At 36.9% G+C, this 19,622-nt stretch overlaps 1 protein-coding gene across 1 annotated transcript in view; it reads right to left on the bottom strand.

Annotated features, from left to right (window-relative positions):
- LOC122801096 (ceruloplasmin) overlaps positions 1 to 19,622 on the bottom strand; it is a 452,049-nt gene that overhangs the window by 385,766 nt on the left and 46,661 nt on the right. Inside the window, exons 2-3 of the mRNA XM_044070617.1 lie at positions 12,635 to 12,879; positions 711 to 923 (exon numbers count right to left, since the gene is read on the bottom strand). Coding sequence (XP_043926552.1) covers positions 711 to 923; positions 12,635 to 12,879 — 458 coding nt within the window. The remainder of the gene's footprint in view (positions 1 to 710; positions 924 to 12,634; positions 12,880 to 19,622) is intronic.

Genomic DNA, 19,622 nt, shown 5'->3' with positions numbered 1-19,622 from the left:
AATTCCTTTTGTTTAGTCTCCATAGCCACATGGTTGGCTTTGGCCTCTGTTATTTCACCAATTAAAGTCTGGACTGAAAGAAAACAGCTTGAAAGTGTTGATTCTATTTATTCTAATCTTTTATTGTTAGTTTAGATATAACGATTAAGCTTTTCACTGATTTTTATAACTTCTGTGTACATTTTGAGCAATTGTGCTTTAGGCATTAAGTCCATTTTTAACTTTTTACTTATGAAACTGTTATTCATCTGCAGTTCTGCTGTGCAGTCTTGACAAGCTTTACTTATTGCAAAATCCCAGTCTTCTGTTTTTACCATTTCCCTTAAAGCAGGCATGCATGTGCCTACAGATATTACAATTTTGAATGTTATGGTGATAATGTATTTTTAACACTGACAAATTTACAGTAAACAAGGACTCTGGGTCAGTAGCTAATAGTAGAACTTGTTGTTACTCAGTAGCATACCAGAAAAAGATTCACACTCCGTTATTGTATTACATTGTATTACAACTTATTTACCAATGAATCATTTTTAAACAATTACTTAATTACTTATTGTATGTATCAGCTTGGGAAAAAACAACTAATTCATTCAATCATTCTCTGATTACACACTTTATCCAGTTTAGGGTCACAGATAAATAAATATGCAAACAATTGCCTGTACTTTAATGGATCCCCCCATTTATTTCAGTATAGATATTCTTACCTTTTTTACATATTATTAGAGGGCCTATGAGACCACTAGAAATATCCTTCGGTGTATCGATGTGAGAATGGTAAATCCTAGTCACACAATCTTCATCATTTTCTGCTGGTGCGTGGTCATCAGTCAAATCCCAATGATATGTATAGGATTCTTTAGGTTTTACCACGTCATCCTTCTTTTGCTCGTTTGGGGTGTTGTCAGGGTAAAAAGCTCCTATTAAAACAAAAACGTACACAGTAATACATTCTGGGGTTTGACTTTAAGCCATCACAAATATTTAACTTAATTGCAAATACAAAGAGTACAGTGTACATTTTCCTGGAGCATGCACATAGAAACAACATTGAGCATGCATTTGCAATATATATAAAGTGATAGTTTTTGTTTAATTTATTAGCTTGTTATCCATTTTAACCAGTTTAGGACTGTGGGCAAGCCAGAGCCCTTGTACTCAACAGTTTCAGGGCAAGGTAATAGTAACACTAATATCAGATAACATGTATGTGCATGCATGTGCTCGCGCACACACACACACACACACACACACACACACACACACACACACACACACACACACACACACACACACACACGCAATCACTCTCATATATTACATTTATACCTACAGGCAATTTAGAGGATCACTAATTCATTGATAAAAAAGTAAATCCATCATGAAAGGCTTTTACCAGCTTACATTTAGCATAGATCAGAGTAATTCAGTTAAAGAAGACAGTTACTGTTTTCAGAGACAGTCTGAGAAACCAGTGATTGAAAATACTGTCACTGTTACTAAACAGAGAAAAAAATAACATTTTTTATGCCCAGGTCGCATCATATAATAGAGACACAAACTGCATTGTGGGAAGAGGGCGAAGAGATTGAAACTCAAAATTATGTCAGTATGGAAGTCCTTGTGAAGGTAATTTTACGATGCAAAAGTAATAATAATAATAATTATAAAATACAATAAAAATAGAGTAATTTTGATTCATTAGTGTGACACAGAATATCAGGAAATTATAAAGAATGTACTTGCTTTTACAGTTTTCCTGTAAGTGAAATACTGTAGATTTTTCATCTGCCTAACATTGATGCAATTGTACATTTTCTTCTGCTATATTCTGCAGGACACACACCGAGACCCTTGTATAGTTCAAAGTCTTTTACGTCATTTCATTCTACATTATTAAACCACAGTTTATGTAGAACACTGAAGCTTGACAATAAGTTATGATTTAAGGGTACAGCAGGTCAATCAAAACAGATGTGTATTTATCAAGTAAATGAAAATACAGTTCTGCTGTGCAGTCTTAAAAAATGTACTTATTGCAAGGTCCTTTTTTCATCTGTTTCACTTACATGAAGAATACCTTCCTGATAATCAGCATATCCCCTAAGCAGAGGTCATAAATGGACTTCATTGGCAATGGCTTGGGATTATAAAGACTAACTGCAGATAACTTTATCAGTGCTGAATCCATTGTGCCTTAAATAAAAAAAAATGTTTTTAAAAAACATAGGACTTTTCAGCAAACTATTGCAAATGAAGCACTTTAGTTTTCCCTGAAATGTAGCAATCTCAAAAATTGTTATATACATTTTGAGCAGATGTAGGGGACATGCCTTCCATATGGGAGTTTTGTGGAAGGTAGCTGTACTACATAAATGAATTTGGCAGATTAATTGCACAAGGTTCAACAATGTCATCTCCTGTGACTTGCTAAGGGGTCCCAACTGCAGATTACTTAAAGCAGCTGAAAAGGCACTGACAAAATATTTGGCTCTGTATTTTGTGTAATAGTGGTGGTTTCAGGATATACATTTTACTAAGGTTAGGGCTACACTAGCAGCATACACAAGAAAAGTCCCAAAGTGCAGTTCTGAGTAGGGAAAATGGAAAAGACACCACAAAAACCTTTAGAAGGTTTTGTTTTGTATGGTGTTATTGTAATTTCTTAATATATACTTAACATCTTTAAGCTATGTGTCAGTTTCCCCATAAGGGCAGCTTAGCCCAATGTTTGTTGCCATGGCTACCATATCTGCACATCTTGCCTACCACATCCATGCAACCTGGATCCCCCAGTTACTCCTTTTCAGGTTACCTCTGATATAACCTTATCACCAGGTGGACCACAACCATTCAGGAAGTTGACCTTGTAATAACACATTAGTATTGTCTGGGAATGAGAGATCTTATGAGGAGTTACAGAACATGGCAGCAGGAGCCATCGTGTGAATGAGCAGGTCAGAATCCCTAGCTGTGGGGGTGGGGGGGCATGTGCAAGAAAGTCACAATGTCCAGCCACTCCAACATATTTAGTAGGCTATCTACAAAACTCCTGGTCTTCACCAGAGGTTGCATAGGCATTCTTTTTCTTAAACTCTTTCCCAAGAATAACAGAGCTGGCAACTGGCCTCTTTATCCTACACCCCCCAGCAGACCACACCAGCAAGCCCATTTCTGCTCTTGGGTCAATGGTATCACAGATGGAATTACTGCATCTACACCATTTTGCTGGCCAGTTTCTTGTTTAGCTTTTCCTCCCTCCTGACGCTAGAGTTGGTACTAAGCCTTTGTATCTAGTCACACCTATTAACTATTCCAGAATTTTGCATGTTGCTCTGTCCTTCATAAAATATTTGATTTTCTGGTAAATCATTGAAGATTACAGTCAGTCAACAACACTAGACATAAAAACTTCATACTTTTTCAGAAAATGTATGTTGATGCAAAACCTATTATTCTGGTAGATGGTAAGTGAATTAGAGTAATAATCAAAATTTGTCCCTGACTTTAGGGCATTTGTCTAGAATTTTTGTTCAAAGAAGTTGAGTTATGCACATGGATTATGGCTTCAGCAAAGCACCCTAAAAAGTGTTGCTAGTTAAAGAGACTATCAGTGTTACATAGCCTCTTACAATGCATTCAGTGTGTTATATTAAAACATACTGTAAAAATACTTCACTTTAATTCTTGTTTATGTTATACTTTTCCATTATTTATATTTTTCTGCAGATTGCATTTAACCTGAAACAGACTGTTTCAGTGGAATTTAACTTACTTTGTTCAGTACAGCTCTGAACTTTTTGCAATTAGTTTTCGGGCTGTGCATGCACATGACTTCTTCTAGTATTAGGGTGAGTCCCACTTTGCACTCCTCCCACCCCAATTCCCCAGCTATGCTCCGAATCTCCATATTTAAACCAACCCTTTCACCCCCCCCCCACTGCAACAACTCTTCACTCACCTTAAAGCAACAAACTCATAATTCTGTATCACTACAAACATCACTCAAAAGAAGAAATTCACCCACTCCTTCCACTAGCCTTATCTTAAAAATTGCCATACTTCATTCTCTACAACAACCAACATTCTTATAACACTGATAATACTCATCTGTAACCTGCAACCACCCAAACCAATTTTAACAGACATGTCTAATACAAAACTCCACTTGAGCTCATCTGTATCTGACCCTCAGAACAGCATCCATCCATTCATCTACAAACACTTTTCCCATTTTTGCACAAAACAGCACCGACTTCTATTTAACCAAAACATTGTCTGTTCTACAGTATGGAACATCAAAAGCATGAGAAAAAAATAGACAAAATGAATGTCTTCACAGACAGTCATTTTCCTGACATAGTCACAATAGCTGAATCCTGGCTAAATATAATCAACCCCCAAGTCCAACACATTTTCCCCCAATTACAGCTGCCTACATGACACCTGACCAGGTAATAGACAAGGAGGAGGCACAATGGTAATGTGCAAAACCTCAACTGATGTGATTATAATCACCCAAGCCAACTCGACTTCTGACAAGGACTGCAACTGGATTATCACCAGACTACCAACCATATCAACAAACCACCTATAGCATACCTCCCGCCTTCCACATCCCTACACAGGTTTAAAATGCTAACGAAGCAATTCTCACCTTCACCTGACCCACCAAATATATTATTATACCAACAGATTTTAACATAAACTTTCTTAGACTTTATGTCCAAGATGTAAATGAGCTTCTTGCTGACCTTAAATGTCTTCAAAATGGAATCAAACCAACTAGACCCAACAACAAAACATATCATCACTCCTAATCTCATAATCACATCACACCCTGAAAATACCTCCTAAGTCAGCATAGCAACCTTCGGCTATTACTGCCCCCAGCCTTCATCATTCAAAATGTACAAATCAGATACCCCATAAAATAATCTCATACAGACCCAAGTTGCCCACCAATTTCTCTAGCCTCCAAACTCACGTCTCCACAACTGTCTGGTCAGTCATACTGTTCTAGACAGATGCCAACTCTGCAGCCTCTCAACTCACACAACTCCTAATATCCATCCAAAATTACCACATACACATAGTCCATAGACTATTGAAACACAACAATAAAAACATGGCTCCCCAAAGAGCTTAAATCACTAATCCACCTGTGGGATGAAGCATGGATAAACTGGAACATGTCCTCCCCACCAAACAGGGAAAGATACACATTCCTTCACAACGTGACAAAACAAGCCATTCACAGGCATAAAGCAAAACACCTAAGTTCTACATAAACTTTCCTACTATACACTCCCAAACTTTCTGAAAGGAAATAAATAACCAGTAAATCATTCTTCAAACAGAGGCACTATTTATTGCATAATCAACAACCTCTAAACTTCAGATTTCCTACAAGAGTTCACTAATTTTCTTCTTCCCTTTTCCCATTCCTCTGACTGCTCTCACCCCACCAGAATGCTTGCTCCATTCTACTTTACTAAGATCTCACAAAAGCAAATAATGCACCTGCTAAAAACAAATCCCTCTGGACCCACCTACTGCCTCAGACAATCCCTGACCATGGTTTCTATATTACTGCAAAGGCTATGTAGTCACCCTTCAAACCCACATCTCCAGTCTATGCCTTACTATATATACAATGCCCTCAGTCTGGAAATCTGCAATCATCACACAAAAAGAACTTAAACCAACTGCAGCATTTAGTTCTAATCAGTCACTGTACACCCAACAGTAAGCATAAAAGTAGACAATATCTTACAGACACTTATCAGTGCCAACTCACCACCTGTCTACAAAACATCACCTACGCTCCAACAAGCAGCATGGCTTCTGGTCTGGTATGAATACTATGACCACTCTTTGGACTTGAAGAGATGACATTTTTAGCAGCATGGATAAAGGTACATTACTGGTGCTCTCTTTATTGACTTAACCCAGGCCTTTGACATGATTAACCTCTCCATCCTGCTAACACATCTCATAGGCACTGAAATCAGCCAACAGGCCAGACAGTGGGTCTAAGATTTCCTTTCCAATAGAACCTTTTGCATAAAAATTGACTCTTTCCTGTCTCATTTCTACACTCTCTCTCTCTCTCTGTCTCTCTTTCTGTCTGGTGTCTCAGTAAGCTCTATAATGGCCCCCTCTACTCTTCTTCATATTCATAAATAAGTACCACTAGACTTAAATCACCTATAACTCCTACTATATGCTGATAATAAAGTTGCATTCACAGCCATCCCCAATCACCTTGGCATACAAAGACAACTGCAACTAAATCTATACAAATGGATCACAACAAAAGATCTTCTGCTCTCTCCTCCCCCCACCAGCACCAAGAATAAAAAAGCAAAACAAAGCTATGATCTTCACTATAAACAAAATGCCCTAACAGTGTACACATCACTGATGAATTCTATAACCATATCATATCAGTAACATCCTTTCAATACCTAGGAGTATGGCTTGACCAATGCCTCAACTTAAAAAAAAAAAACACATTTACACCCAAGATTAACTACCTGCTATTTTAGACATAAAATCTATTCCAAATTTTCTCTCCTACTGCCAGAGCTGCCATAGGCAAAAGCATTCTTTTCTCTGAACTAAAATACCAGCTTCTCACAAAATTACAGCACTTCAGTCCATTTCTAATAAAATTTGGTACATCATTACTAACACACCATAAGAAAAACATCACAATGTCACTCTGTCTAATGCAAATGGTTACCAATACAAGATAGAGCAAATGTCCTCTCGGACTCCCTGCTTTTATATTACTCCACAAAGACACCCCTTCACCGTTTATTTCAAATTTATCACAACTATCCTAACTTACAACCTCAGACACCATGTCAGACCAGATTGCACTCCTGATGCCCACAACTAAATTCCATTGCTCTGACCATAGCTTTTCATCCTATCCTCCAAGCTCTGACAATCCTTACCAAGAGATTTAACTGATACACCTGATTACTCACTTCTGCAGAAGCAATTCAAATGTTAAGTGTCACAACACAGAACATATCATATAACTAAACAAACCCTTACAGTGAACTTAATCCTCCCTGAATCCTCATGATACAACACATCATCATTGACCCCCTTTTTCCCCATTTTTCTGCATGGGGTTAGGATGCTGTGTCACCTGTCACCACCTTTCTTGATTAAGTACCACTCTCTTACCTTCTTTGACAGTCGGGCCTGACTGCTGCAGGGCTTCTCTTACACATTCCATCTGTCTTTTGACTGGGTGTCATCATTTTCTCTTGCTTTCTTCACATTTTTCCTAAATTGCATTCACCAAATCACCTTCGGCTTTCCTGCACATACCTAAACCACTGTAATATATTCTCCCTGACCTACTCAATTGCAGTTACTTTGGCTTCTGCTTTGATGTCTTCATTTCTTTTTCTATCCCACAATGTGCAGTGTACCACTCCCTCACCTCTAGCTTCCACAAATGCTCTGCCTTTATTGCCCAGGTTTCTGTAACGTACAGACATACCAGGAACATCACTGTTTTATACATTTTACTTTTCAAATTCTTTAGCCTTCTTCTGTCCCACATTCTGTGCCAATTGGCTGCATAACCTCTGATTCTACCTTTGACCTCCTCACTCAGACTTTTCTTCTGCTTAACCACCCCACCCCGATACTTGAAGCTATTACTCTGTTACACTATTGTTCTTCTATTTCAATTTTCAGCATCTTCTGTTTTCCCCATTTGCTGCAATGACAGCTGTCTTGTTTGTACTCAGTTTCATTGCACGTGCCTTCAGTTTTGTATTGCATTTCTCTATAATTTACTGTAGCTCCTGCACAGACACTGCCTATAATGCCTTATTGCCTGCCTACAGCAGCTTTGTTGATCTGTCCCCTCAGACCTGTTTGCTAATATAGTCCATCACCAGTATCATCAGTATGAACAGTAGCAGGTTAGAGATGAACCTTGATGTGCACCCACTCCTATTGGAAACCCATCTGTGAGTTCTAACACATTCATACCTGTGTCATTGGGTCCTTGTACATAGCCTGCACTAATTCTACCAACGTTTCTGGGACTTCGGTCCATCACAGGAATGTTCAAATGACATTGTCATATGCTTTCTTCAAGTCTAGGAATGCCCAGTAATCTTTCCAGCTTCTTCTCCACTATCTCACATTGGGTTGGTCGTGCTGTATCCTGATCTGAATCTGAATTGCTAATCTGCCATCCTACTTTCTCTTACTCTGTGTATTCATTTTTCAGTCATCTTCCCCATACTTTCATGCATCATGACAGGAGTTTGATACCTCTATATTGTCCATAGATGTGAATGTTCCCTTTGTCCTTGCACGCTGGCACTAGTATGATTTTTTTCTCCAGTCATCCATGATATGCCTTTCTCTGCATACTGCTACGAATACCCTCAGGAGCCATTTCTCCCCCTAACTCATACAACTTTTTATCATATCTGCTGTAGCCTCATCAGATCCTGCTGTTTCTCTGACTTAATTTTCCTTAGTGCTGTTCTTATTTTTTCTAGTGTGGGTTTGAGGCGCTACATCTTCTGTGGTGTTTTCTTCTTCGATTGGTGCCCTATGACCTGGTGAGCAGGGTATTGCTGGCATCCTTTATACAACACAGCATTATGTAAATCCGTACATAGTACCTTTGGCTGTACTGACATTTCATCCTCTCTAATATTCTTTACTAACTTTATGACTTTTTCATATCTCTTTGCTATTTTACTACTGTGCTACAACCACTTGTTGCGTACTTTAACTGCTATTACACATTTTACATTCCATTACTAATCACTGCGTTCAGTTGTTAGGTACCTAGGCCTACTGCTATATCACTCTTTATGCTTCATTTATTGTTGTATCATTTGTTCATCTTTGTTTTCTTTGTATATTGACTTGTTGCTCAATACAACCTTGTTCCTGTGCAAGTTTGTGAAGTTTGTCACTTGGTCATCTCCTACTGCCTTATGCCTACATGTCCATATTCCTGGGTATAAACTGGGCCTCACCAAGCCCCTGCAGTCCACTTCCTTGATATAAACAGGTAGCAGCATGACAGTCATTGGGTAATACAGTTTCCCCATAACCAGACTGGTATTCCTGCCACTTGTGTGGTTTGATGGAGGCCTGACCCTTGACTCAGATAAACAACAGTGAATGACTGGATGTCGGATACATGAAGGAGGCTTCTTACCAGGCCAAGAGAATTTTAGGAGGAAACATTAAAGGGCAGCCAAGAAACAAGTGTATATAAATGTTACCAATGCTGTGGAACTTTTCTGCACAGCTCAGACCATGAAATGTATGTTTTTCTCCGTGCATATATTTAAAATAGTAATTAACCTTCAATGGCTCGTGAAAACAGGTAATGTGAATTAATCAACTTGCACATTAAGTAGAAAAGGGTAAATCTTAACTGGAACAAGTAACTTTACAGTGAGTGCTTGTGGATGTTTAATGATGACAGTATACAGCATTCACAGTAGAGAGAGACCATTTTATAAAATGATGCTGAAATCAGACTTAATTAATGTTTAGGAAGACTTCCTCTTTCTTGGGGTGACTTCATGGCGAAATGCATGTAGGTGATTCAGTCGTGTAATTTGCTTATCTATCAGATCATTCCAGCTACATCACTGTCTCTTACTCCCCTTTACAAGTGGTTCCAAAGCCAATATGTCATTACTTCCATCAGTCACATTTCATCTGTTGCCATCTTATCCTGCTGCCTTATGGAACACAATGTAAGTCTATCAATCTTTCATACAGTACGTCATTCATTTCATTGTTTAAAATAAGCAACAGTTTTGCTGTTGTGTCAGTTTTACTCCTCTGCCTCACAAGTAGTGACCTCACGGAGCTGGGGTATATTCATCTTCCACATTTTTTTCTGGAACAACTAAATGCTATACCCCCCACCATTATTCCAGTTTGACCCATTTTGTTATCCTGCCCCAAAATTAGTAATAAGCATGCAACCATTTTCTTTCCCCAGCTCAGGTGTTTTGCTTCTAAACTTTTTTTTCTAAAGCTGCAACCATTTTCTTTCCCCAGATTAGGTGTTCTGCTGTTAAACTTTTTTTTTTTCTAAAGCTGATCCATATTTTTGTATTTCAGGCTTATTCCTCATCCCCAGCCTCCTATGTGGACACTGAGTAAAGCCAAACAGTTCACAGATAACTCATTGCATTTTATCTTGTGAAAGTAAAGTATTCTTCCAGACCCTTCTATTTCACGTACTTAATTCTGACTTAATTTTAATTTGAAAGAAAGAAACAAAAAGTCATAGATCTTGACAGCTGATTGTTCTTTTTTTCTGGGCAGTCTAGTCTATCTGATGTCTCCCTGCCTTTCAGATAAACTTCAGATTCTATTTTTAATTCACATTTTTTCTTCTCTCCAACATATATATTGTCTTAAGCCTGAGCCATACATTCTTGAATTCTTTCATTTTTTTTCTTATTCCCTCTCCGTGAAGACTGTTTCACTCATCATCCTTAAAAATGAATTTCTCATATCTTCTTTGAGAAAGCAGACAGACTCTTCTTCAAGGTTCCTTCTCATTAAAATTTGAATGACACAGCAGAGAACTCTTCACTCTCCCAACTCATAAACTGTAGCACCACACGGTAGCATGTTAATTTGAGGGCATCTTTCCATGACAGAGGGATTCAGCCAGAAAGATACATTGAATCATTTATTGGCACAATTCATTTTTGTAATTTGCTGTGCCTTCTCCCTTGTGATTTCTGCCTTTTATCTTCAGACCATGTCTTCTTTTTCCAGTATATCTCTTTTTTGAAAGAATATGTCTATTTAGATGCTGCAGATTCAACTGAAGTACTTAATATTTCTGACATATCCCCTCCATGGTTCCCTTCCTCGTGACATCTGCTGAAGTCCATGCTTTATTTTTGCTGATTTCCTCTTATCCTATCTATTCCCTTGCAAAATGAGGCCTCCAGAACTTTGTCCATTTCTCTAGATGGTGTTGGTAGGGTGTTGCTAGTTATCTGTATACAGGCCTAAATGTTTCTTCTTCTTTTCTACAAATCATGCTTTTCATATGTATGTCAGTGCTGTGTCTGCCTCCTTTGCTGCTTTTTCACATGGTTTGTTTATATTTAGATAATCTTATATCAGTACCCTGAGTGCCTTTCCTTTCTACTTCTGGTGTTGCTACAGATCCCTCCCTAGTCGTGTACTCCTTTCAAGGGATAATGGCTCACAGGTGCATTATTTTGAATTTAAGCTGCTACATTTTAAATCATACTTCCAAATATTACAAATCCCTTTTTCATCCTTTCTGTACCTGTTTGTATATTAGACCTTTAAATTGGTTTGATTCTACTATCAGTAAGGTATACTTTTATCTCCAGATTTTATGCAGTGACACTTTTGGAGGCATTTTTATTTAATTCCATACCCCACAGCTAAACATCAATCCTTCCACCAGCTGCCTTATTGATCTATCGGTTTCCCTTGAGGTGAGAACCCTCTGGGATGTTCATTTCTCTTGGGGTGACAGCTAAGTGCCAGGAGAAGAGTTTCTTGAATCCTTCTTCCCACATATTCCCAGTTATTTCTTACTAAGACCAGTTTAGTTTTAACCAGCCTTACAGCTGTGGCTTGTCTACCTTCTTTTAATACTGCCTGAGATGATGTTTTTCATAACCCTAATCAAACTGCAAACCGTAATCACATGGAAGTAGGTTTGCAACTCCAGACTAGCTATTACTAATAGGAATTTATATTTCTAAACTTAAGCTAATATCTTTATTGTATCAATGAAAACTGAAAAAGTGAAAGCAGAAGAAAACTGAATTTATAAGTAATAATTTAAAAGGTGAGGAATGCTGTACTTTATGTTGTTAGTAACACTATATGCAGAACTTGGATTACTAGAGCACACTAGATTAAAGCCTCTGTTTTACCTGGTTTACTTGACTAACATTTATTTACAAAATCAAATTGTAAAGAAAATCCATCACTGGATGGTAATTCTAAGACCTTTAGAATTCCATAATACTATTATTTTAAGACACTGAAGCAACTAGTATGAAGTTAATATTTGTCACAAGCTGTCTAAATTTCAACATGTTCATTACCATGGGAATCAGTTTTATAAGTGTTACCATTAAGCCAGAAAGATTATACTTGAGTTTAGAGTTAAACCACTTTTGAATAATTTGTTTTTAATTTGTGGTGTAATAGGATACCTGCTGTAGTTGAAAAACATCATATCATCACAATGAGGAAACTCACCTTTAAAAGTTTTTTCTTTTTGTATTTTAATAAAGTGAGGTAAAGGGATGAAATAGACCGCTTTGTTGTTTTTATCATCTTTACAAATTAAATGATTTCCCTTTCAATGTGTTATGAAGGTGTATGCTGTATTTTTTCCAGATTAGACACAGATAAATGCCACCTGCCATATCAATTTTTAATCATGTATCTGGTTAAAATAGAAAAAAGTATATTTGTGCTTGCAGTATAACAAACAATGATTAAAAAGCCATAAAAACACTACATTGCTTTCATTATCTTCTTTTGTATATTTCATGTTTGCAGTACAGTTAAAAAAGGCAGAAAAACAGTACGTTACCTTCATTATCCTTTGTATATTTCATTCCATGAGAATGCAAGCTATAAGGTCTATTAGCAAAGTTCTTTAAGTGGACAACAATGGAATCTCCTGCTTCTGCCTTTATTACAGGGCCCAAAAGTCCCATCCATTCAGGTTTGGGTACTGGTTCACTGTAAGACCCATTGGTATATTGTACATAAACAGCTTTTTTATAAACACTTCCAATTCTGGTTGGTGCCTTCATCAGGAATGTCTCAGCATGTCTGGGGAAAAAGGAATAAGAAAGCAATAAGCAAACTTATCACTTCTTGAAGGATTCAAGTACAGTAAGCCAGATTACTAAGGTATTTTCCTATGCTTGGAGAAAAACACATATGTGATATTTTACTTTTCTGGTTTGTAATACAACTCATCTGTATGATTTTTGGCATTTAAATTGCAGGTTAGGTCTTGCCAGTGTGTATGCCATACTAAGTAGAGATTGACCCTGTATATCAACAACCACCATAGATAAGTACAGTGATAATTTTAGTTTCATTTTCTGTAGCAAAAAAAAAAAAACTCCTTCTAAGAAATTTCAGTCATGCAGTTAATCTTAGTGGCCTCTGCAAGGACTGTATGGTGCAAATGCAGGACAAGACTGATCTATGAAAATTAGCTAGAAATCGGTCATTTCCCTCCAAGATTATTGCATCTTAAAAGTAATTTTCTTATCTGTCTGAAATGCAGAGACCTCAGAGATGATTATATTAATTAGTGCGGGTGTTGTGACCAAAGTTATACTGTTATTCCTCTCTCGATTATGTATTTTTGGTGAAGCATAGCATGCAGTTCATTATCTAACTGATAAACTGACTGACCTAATCCCCACAAAGAAAGATGTCTGCTTTTTGGTAAAGCTGTTTTTTTGCCAGTAAAATCTCTGTGGTGTTATGCCATTCTCCTCTTATTCTTCTAACTAGTACTGATAATGTTATCTGTTTGCCAAATTTTGCCTTACCCCAGCTTCATGTATTCTCATAGTTATTAATATAACAACAATAATAATAATATAGACCAATGTCTGGTATGATGTGTATTTTTTACAGAAATGGCACTACAGCAGTGACACATGTACACTTACATTAGTACAAAAGAAAACAAACCAAGTAACATTTTTGTTTTCATGCAATATACACATTTCCTTTTTAACAATAATTCATGCCAACATTACATAAATTGCTCAATTCCTTCCTTCCTTTAAATCTCACTCCTCGTCTTCTTCCTGAACATTATTCTGTGTGTATTATTCCCAGAGATTCCATTTACTTGTATGTAACTTTGTCCTTACCCTTTCTAAAGATCCCACCTCTGTGTGATGGTATTTTATGAATGACCCCATGTATCCCATGCCAGGGAAACCCAGAGAATTGAGGATTCATAGTTAACCCAGCTATTGGGTGCTAAGGGGTGTGTGGCTATTGCCCAGTGTTTTTTCATAAATGCTGAAGTTTGTCACAATAGATTCTGCAGTCCAGGAGGGTGTCAGATGGCTTTCAGCAGACAGATTTGGTCATTTATACAGATTCTTTATGCTATACTCTCTGCAAAACTGATATTATTTCTTCTGGCTATAGTTCTGATTTGTTGTTGTGATACTGTTTTGCTGCTTATATTATAATGTCATCTGTCATCTGGCTGCTGGACACTTTAAAACTTTTCTTTACAACATCATTGCAATGGCGCTGTTTGAAGTTGTTTCCATCTTGTATGTTGCAGTGATATGAAAATAAACAAGAATATCAATTCTGTGGTCTGCTAATGTCTTCTTGGTGCCACACTGTTTTTCTTCAGGGGGATTTCTCTGAACAGTGATTTGGACCAATGGACTTTATAGGACATGTTTGGAATCTGGCTGGAATCTACCAGACTGCCTATCATTTATGATAAACTGATATAATGCACAGAATGAGTCATTATGGATGTTGCTTAACCAGCAGGGGACTGTGAGTTCTCTTTGTGAATTTTGAAATCTTTGTAAGTGGCTTTATTGTAAGTTGCTCGAGATGCTGTTTGCCTTTGGAATTTGGATTAATTTTAACTTACTGTTCCACTGAATCAGGTTTCTGATACATAGCAAAGATATTTTCCCATCAGTGGACAGAGCAGATTGATTTTGAACTTATGAAGTTTGGGCTGGATCTTAAATCTTGTAATTCACTTACTTTAGCTTTCAACTAACTTTACCTTGCTAAGAAGGCAGTCACTGATGATAAGAGAAACTACTAAACAAACCCTCCTGAGTTAATCCTAAATAACCCCAAGAAGTAATGGCATTCAATCAACCAAATTCTTCATACAGGTAACCCCTCCTCACCCCAACCTTGCCCAACAAACACATCTCTTCAAACTGCCTCTAACTTTAACTCGTATTTTATAGACACCATCAGCAAATTAATCAACCATCCTAAGTCCAACACTGGCACTATCCTCACCCCCATCCTTCCTAAACCCCTCTAACACCTCCTCGGCCTTCTCCCTAAAAACTGTATCCACTAGCTACATTAATCCCCTGCTCCTTAAACTAAAACCTTGCTCCCCCTCAACAGATGGTCTCCCTCCACTCTTTCTCCAGAAATCAGCCAACTCCCTCACCCTCCCAGTCTCTATCCTCATTAACAGGTCCATTACCGAGGCCTATGTCCCTGTAATCTGGAAAAAATTCTACACCTTAACCATTCATAAAGGAGGTAGCTCTACTGAGCTGTCCAACTTTAGGCCCATTGCAATTCTATCCCCCCTCTCTAAGATCTAGGAAAAACGCATACACAAACAAAATGTACACTACCTCATACAAGAGAACCTAATCACCCCCACTCAACATGGCTTCACCCTGGACACAGCACCTCTACTGCCCTCATTCACTTCATTAACACAATCTCTCAAGCCAGCCACCAGAGCAAGATAGTCTCTTGCCTCTTTCTAGATCTCTCAAAGGCCTTTGACACCGTCTCCCACCCGCTACTCTTAAATAAACTTTCTGAACTCATCCTATCCGCCACTACTATCTCCTGGTTTTCTAACTACTTCAACAACTGTTTCCAATATGTTAAATGGATTTCTGCTATCTCTCCAGAACTCCCTATAAATATGGGGATCCCCAAGGTTCGGTACTCAGCCCACTACTGTTTGATATCTTCACCAATCAATTATCCACCTCCTCACTACTGTCCTCACGTGTACAATGCACTGATGACTCCACAGTCATCATGATAGCTGATACCCTCTCTGACCTACATAGTACAACCCAGAACTCCTTTTTATCTATCTTCATCCCTAAAACTATGAATCATCTTAAACCTTCATTCTCTATCACTTCCCACAATAACACACCTGTCACAGTGGAAACTAAAACCAAATACTTGGGGTCATTATTGACGACCAGCTGAAATTTGACCTGCATGTTCTCAGTAACATTAAGAAAACCCACCGAAACGTTGGCCTCCTCTACAGGAATAAAAACTTTTTATCCAGTAAAGCAAAGATAGCCCACTACTCCCGACCCTTCTCTACAGTTCTCAAATTCTCACCAACTTACAAACAACACTACTCTCTAAGCTTGAGTCCACTTACAACAAGGTGGTTAAATTTGCTGCCAAACACCCCTACCACTCTCACCACTGTTTAGCTCTCAGGAAACTAACTTGGTTAGAGCTTCTACACAACCTTCTCCTCTCTCAGCTTCAGATAATTCATTCTATACTGCACCTGCCCTCCTTCTCTCCCAGCATTTTGTCTCTGTCATCTCCCCCTACTGCCTGCCTAGAAACATTTGTAGCTCTGAACAACATCTCCTCTCTATATACAAGCCAAAATCAAAATAGGCAAGAAACTTTACAAATATTCCCCAGCTGAGAACTGGAATAAACTTCCACTGGGCATTTGAAATATTAAGCCTAAACTCCAGTTCAGAAACGCTGTAAAAAATCACCTAAGCAATACATGGCTATGTCTGTGCAATCACCCCCCCCCCCCCCGATTGGCTTTATTCTTCATATATGTCATTAAATCATAATATACAAATAGCATTTAATAGATTTATGAGTCAAAACAAAAAATGTATAAAGTATAATTTGGATAAAAATGAATGGCAATGCTTAATTAATCTGAGTAAGAATATACAAATGGTATTTAAACCGGCGGATAAAGGCGGGAAGTTGGTGTTAATGAATTACACCCAATATCTGCTGATGTGTTATAAACATTTAAATGATAGTACAGTTTATCAATGTATTGATATGTCAGATTATTACAAAGCTCAAGCTCTTTATACTGAATTATTAGACAAAGGTAAAAGACTGCATTATTTTTCAATTAAGGATGTAAAAGATAAGTTTGCTATTAAGAATCCTAGAATGCCATGTTTTTACTGTTTGCCAAAAATTCATAAGGATTTGTTAAATCCGCCAGGACGTCCTATTGTGTCTGCTAGTGGAAGTTTTTTGAATAATATCTCATGTTTTTTACATGAATTTTTGCTGCCAGTAGCTAAAAAACTACCATCATATGTAAAAGATGTTTTTGAATTTTTGACAAAAATGTATCAACTAAAATGGGATGATGAAATGTTTTTTATAGTAATAGATGTGGTAAGCCTTTATACTACTATAAAACATGCAGATGGTATAAGAGCTATTAAATATTTTTTAGGTGACAGCCCTATGGTAGAATACATTGTGGAATTAATTATGATGTGTTTACAGAATAATATATTTGAATTTGATGGTAATTTATATAGACAAAAACAAGGAACAGCTATGGGGGCTCCGTTTGCCCCATGTTATGCCAATGTATTCATGGGCTTGTTTGAACAATCTTATATGTATACTAATCAATTTTTTCGGAATCATGTAATTAAGTACTATAGATATATAGATGATCTCATTTTCATTTGTAAGGGTGGTATTGAGTTAGTGGATCAGTTTATAAGTGAAATACAAATAAATAATATGGGAATAAAATTTGATGGGTTGCAGAAAGGAAATAAGGTTAATTTTTTGGATGTAGAATTATTAGGTGATAGTTATTATTAGAAAGTAGTCACTAAAATACATAGGAAATTTCCAGAAGGTAATAATATACTACATGGTGACAGTTATCATCCCTTGCATACTATTAAGTCTATTCCATATACAGAATTTATTAGAATAGCAAGATTATGTAGTAATAATAGAGATAGAGATACAGAATTACATGATAGTTTTCAGAAGTTTAAGGAAAGAGGGTATGATGAAACTAACTTAAAAGAAAGTTTAAATAAAGTTTTATACAAGGAGAATGTTAAATGTATGTGGACATCTTATAAAAATAGTAATAGAATAGAGCAGGACAAGAACATATATTTTACTACTACGTATTCAGTGTTATCGGAAGAAATTATAGATATAGTTAAATCCAGTTGGAATATTGTAAGAAAAGAAGTAGATTGTTTACAACAGAATAAACGTCTGTTTTCTTTTAACAGGGGTAGAAATATTAAAGATTTTATAGTGCATAGTAGGTTCCAAAGACCAAAATTAGAGATATCAAAAGGAATAAAGGAGAAAGGTACAATAGTGTGTGGCAAATGCACTATTTGTAAATATGTGACTCAGACTTTTGATAAAATTAATGGTAAGAATTTTGATACAAATGAATATTTTACTTGTAGGAGCCAAAGAGTTATATATGCAATAAAATGCACATGTAATAAATTTTATATAGGGGAAACAAAAAGGCAATTCTCTTGTAGAATAAAAGAACACATAAGGGATATTAAGAATTATAAATTAACTAGTCCTGTGGCTATACATTTTAATGAAATTCATAAGGGTAGTTTAGACGGATTTCAGGCTACAGTTTTAGATAGTATAGTCTTTAGCAAATTTATGAGTGATGAACAAGTCAAACAACTATTAAGGAAAAAAGAAGCATTTTTAATTTTGAAATTTAATACTATGTTTCCTGTGGGATTAAATCAAGAATGCTTCTGGAAAAGTTTTGTATAAATATGTATATATGGGTCTGTTCTTTTAAAAAGAAGTGTTTATGAAGCTTGTTTCACAAGTAATTAATTAATTATTCTATTAAGGTTCAGTATATATGGACCTTGAATTTTTTAAGGTTTGTACTCTGTTAAAGGCTTTTGGCCGAGGCGCCAGAGATTTCTAAGCTGTGTGTTCTAAATAAATTTCCTACTACGGAGTTGCTGGTTTGCTGTTTGTGGTTTCTACAAAGGTGGCTAAATTTGCTGCCAAACACCCCTACCACTCTCACCACTGTTTAGCTCTCAGGAAACTAACTTGGTTAGAGCTTCTACACAACCTTCTCCTCTCTCAGCTTCAGATAATTCATTCTATACTGCACCTGCCCTCCTTCTGTCCCAGCATTGTCTCTGTCATCTCCCCCTACTGCCTGCCTAGAAACATTTGTAGCTCTGAACAACATCTCCTCTCTATATACAAGCCAAAATCAAAATAGGCAAGAACCTTTACAAATATTCCCCAGCTGAGAACTGGAATAAACTTCCACTGGGCATTTGAAATATTAAGCCTAAACTCCAGTTCAGAAACGCTGTAAAAAATCACCTAAGCAATACATGGCTATGTCTGTGTAATCACCCCCCTGATTGACTTTATTCTTCACTGCCATCATACCTTCCACCTCTCTTTCACTCCTATTCACCCTACTGCCTCTCTTTTCCACTAATGTTTCTCTACATTATGCTTAATAGTTCTAGATTTCAGCTTTACCAGCATGATTACTATAGACTCATATAAATTTATTGAGTTTTAGTAAGTTCCACTCACTACTGCTATTCAGCTAAACTGATGAAAAAGAATATAATTTCTCTATTCAATTCTTTACTCTGTATTATACCAGGTGTACTTGCTAATCATTTAGAATCTTAACTTCTATTATTTTATCTTAGTTTATTTGTTACTGCTGTAGTTCTGTTAGGTAGTTATGTATTATGTTTATGTAGTTA

Source organism: Protopterus annectens, chromosome 4.part1 (assembly GCF_019279795.1).
Source record: "Protopterus annectens isolate FY-2018-M chromosome 4.part1, PAN1.0, whole genome shotgun sequence".
Classification (NCBI taxonomy): Eukaryota; Metazoa; Chordata; order Ceratodontiformes; family Protopteridae; genus Protopterus; species Protopterus annectens.
This window is presented reverse-complemented; position numbering and strand designations above follow the sequence as displayed.